Genomic DNA, 2,933 nt, shown 5'->3' with positions numbered 1-2,933 from the left:
TTGTCATTCTGTGTTGTTGGGAAGAGGTGACAATTCTATGTAGAGACAGATTTTCTTTCTTTCTTTCTTTCTTTCTTTATCTATTATTTTTTTTCTAAAAGTTCTGAATAATGGTAAAGGTTCTGAAAAATAATATACAGTATAATTAATATTGATATACAGTACTATATAACTCTTGAAGTTCAGCAGGTGGGCACAGAGAGTGACTCCTGGCTAATGATTGTCCCGGGACGGTCATCCTCTCTCTCTGCCGTTATCATTCAAGGTTCCAACGTTTGGCATCCATCCAGATGAGGATTTGCGCCCTTGATGTCAGGTGACCTCTGATCAGTTGGGATCTGTCCACTTAACAAGTCAGAGAGGGATTTGGCTGCGGGCATGTAATGCTTTGTGTCAGGTAGTGGAGCCGTAAGCCCGAGATTATCCTGTAAAGAGGGCCTGTCTCCATCCTCTTATGTCTTAGCGAGGCCAGGATACGGGAGAGGGACAGCAGACGCACTGACATAGGGGAATAGTTAGGCTCTGGATTGCGCAGCCATGCCTCTGAGCAGATCCCTCTCCGTCACGTCTCTGAATGGCCTGCCGCAGGGGGATGAAGAGGACCTGCCTATTGAGGATCTGTTGCTCTTCGAGATCTCCTGGGAAGTCACCAATAAAGGTTGGTAAGGACTGTTTTCATCAGGGGGATCAGGAATACATCCTTTCACTGTGACCAGGAGTCATTTTTTGTGGTTGTTACCAAAATGGCTCTGGGCTAAAGGATTTAAGGGATTTTTTTTCCACTTTTTTCATAGATTCTTTGACCCTCTTTGTTCCACAATAGACCTCCTTTGCTCAACAGTAGACCCTCTTTGATCCACGGTAGACTCTCCTTGATCCACAGAAGACCCTCTTTGTTCCACAGTAGACCCTCTTTGATCCACAGTAGACCCTCTTTATTCCACAATAGACCCTCTTTGATCCACAGTAGACTCTATTTGATCCACTGTAGACCCTCTTTGATCCACAGTAGACTCTATTTGATCCACAGTAGACTCTATTTGATCCACAGTAGACCCTCTTTGTTCTAAACTAGGCCATCTTTGATCCATAGCAGACCCCCTTTGATCCTAAATAGACCCTCTTTAATCCAGAGTAGACTCTATTGGATTCACAGTAGACCCTCTTTATTCCACAATAGACCCTCTTTGATCCACAGTAGACGCTCTTTGTTCTAAAGTAGGCCATCCCATCTCTGATCCCACATAGACCCTTTTTATTCCACGGTAGGTCCTCATTGATCCACAGTAAATCTCTTTTGATCCACAGGGCCAAAGGGACCCAAAGAGATAAGTGATTGCATTTATAGTACAAAAACATAATAAAACATAAATGTTATACCAGAATCAACTTATATGGGTAACACAGCTCCATTTCGGGCAATTTAGATCCAAATGGCTCCATGTATCAAAGCTTCCTCTATTACCTAACAGCAACCAATTAGATCTGAACTTTCCCTCTCCACTTGCATCTCTCCCTTTCAGGATTGAATGTTACTGGATGGCTTGTTTAGTTAGAAAAAAAACTTCTTAGAGTGGAATTTAGTAAAAGTATAAACATATCAATATGTTTTTTATATCTAGAAAAAAGGACATCAGTTGTGTGTAAGAAAAGAACACTGACTATCAGTATAGGAAGGGTTCTTTACAGTAAGAGCACTGCATGAGCTGCTAATGGAAAACCAGAAACAGAGCGTGAAGAACAAATAACCTTTATACAACTGTATAATGGTTGCCAGCTGTCTTGGGGTTTGAAAATAATTTTTACCCCCATGGGGAAAAAGTTTTGCCTGTGGGGGTTGTTTTAACTTCTGTTGAACTAAAACTGCCAGAGATTATTAGAGCCTAATTGTAATGAAAAGAAGTCTATACCTTTAAGACTGTAAAAGAAATGAGGTCCTGGTGAGCACAGCATGCTGGGGTTTGTAGTTCCCCAGCAGCTAGAGATCTTCAGACTGTCCCTTGTGTAGTTAATAGATGAACTGAGGCTGCCATACACCTGGGAGGTCAGGAGGAGGCTCCCCATTGTGGCCCCAGTGGGTTAATCATTGCTCAGATCTGTTTATTGGCTGCAAAGTTGAAATTAAGGGGTAAAAGTTATCGACAACAGCAGTCAGTTGACAGAGAAGCCAGGAGGCCAAAGTACATTGAGGTCAGGGCCTCCAAGTTTTAAAGAGAAACACTGATCAATGGATAGACACAATGCAGTATGCGCAGTGAATGACCTGTGTCTGGGTGCTGTAGTACCTCATATAAACACTAGATGGCAGTACACCACCACTGGATAAGATGGAGGTTTAATGGCTGTACAATACACTGTAGTGTAAAACTAAAACCTCTACAGTAGCATCAACTCTATTCAAGACAAAGTACATCGACCCACAAAGAGCATCAAGCCAGCAATCAGATGCCATTGTTCTGGCTGTACTAAACGGATGAAAGCTGAAATCAGGCTGCAATCCGCCAGTCAGCGCTGGAGGATCGGAGCCGGGAGGGGGGGAATCCAGTCCCTCCCCTGTCACGGCAGAGAGCTATGACAGGATCAAGAGGTGAGTGAACGCCGATATGTGTTCGCTCACTTCCCGATCTACTGAGCCCACCTGTGACAGTCTCATTGTCACGGGTCGGCAAAAACGATGAGGATGAGTGAAAATCACTCACCTCATAGTTCTCCTTTAAAGATGTTAGACCAGGGGTGGCCAACTCCGGCCCTCCAGCTGTTGTGGAACTACAAGTCCCATGAGGCATTGCAGGACTGACAGCCACAGGCATGACTCCCGGAGGCAAAGGCATGGTATTATTTGTAGTTAAAGCACAGCTGGAGCGCCAGAGTTGCCCACCTCTGTGCTGGGGAAACAAGAAAAAAGTATTTTTCTGCTACATAAAGATGGGAGG

At 44.0% G+C, this 2,933-nt stretch overlaps 1 protein-coding gene across 1 annotated transcript in view; it reads left to right on the top strand.

The window, feature by feature from the left end:
• Positions 1-343: 343 nt before the first annotated feature.
• The window catches only part of LOC108789874 (glycogen [starch] synthase, liver-like), a gene marked incomplete at its 3' end in the record, with an annotated part of 7,186 nt that continues 4,596 nt past the window's right edge, over positions 344-2,933 (top strand). The window contains exon 1 of the mRNA XM_018560012.1: positions 344-658. Within this exon, the coding sequence (XP_018415514.1) occupies positions 538-658 (121 nt within the window). The remainder of the gene's footprint in view (positions 659-2,933) is intronic.

This window comes from Nanorana parkeri, unplaced genomic scaffold (genome assembly GCF_000935625.1).
Source record: "Nanorana parkeri isolate BGI_ZX_2015 unplaced genomic scaffold, ASM93562v1 scaffold426, whole genome shotgun sequence".
Taxonomy (NCBI): Eukaryota; Metazoa; Chordata; class Amphibia; order Anura; family Dicroglossidae; genus Nanorana; species Nanorana parkeri.
Note: the sequence above shows the minus strand (reverse complement) of the source record. Positions and strands in the feature narration are given on the sequence as shown.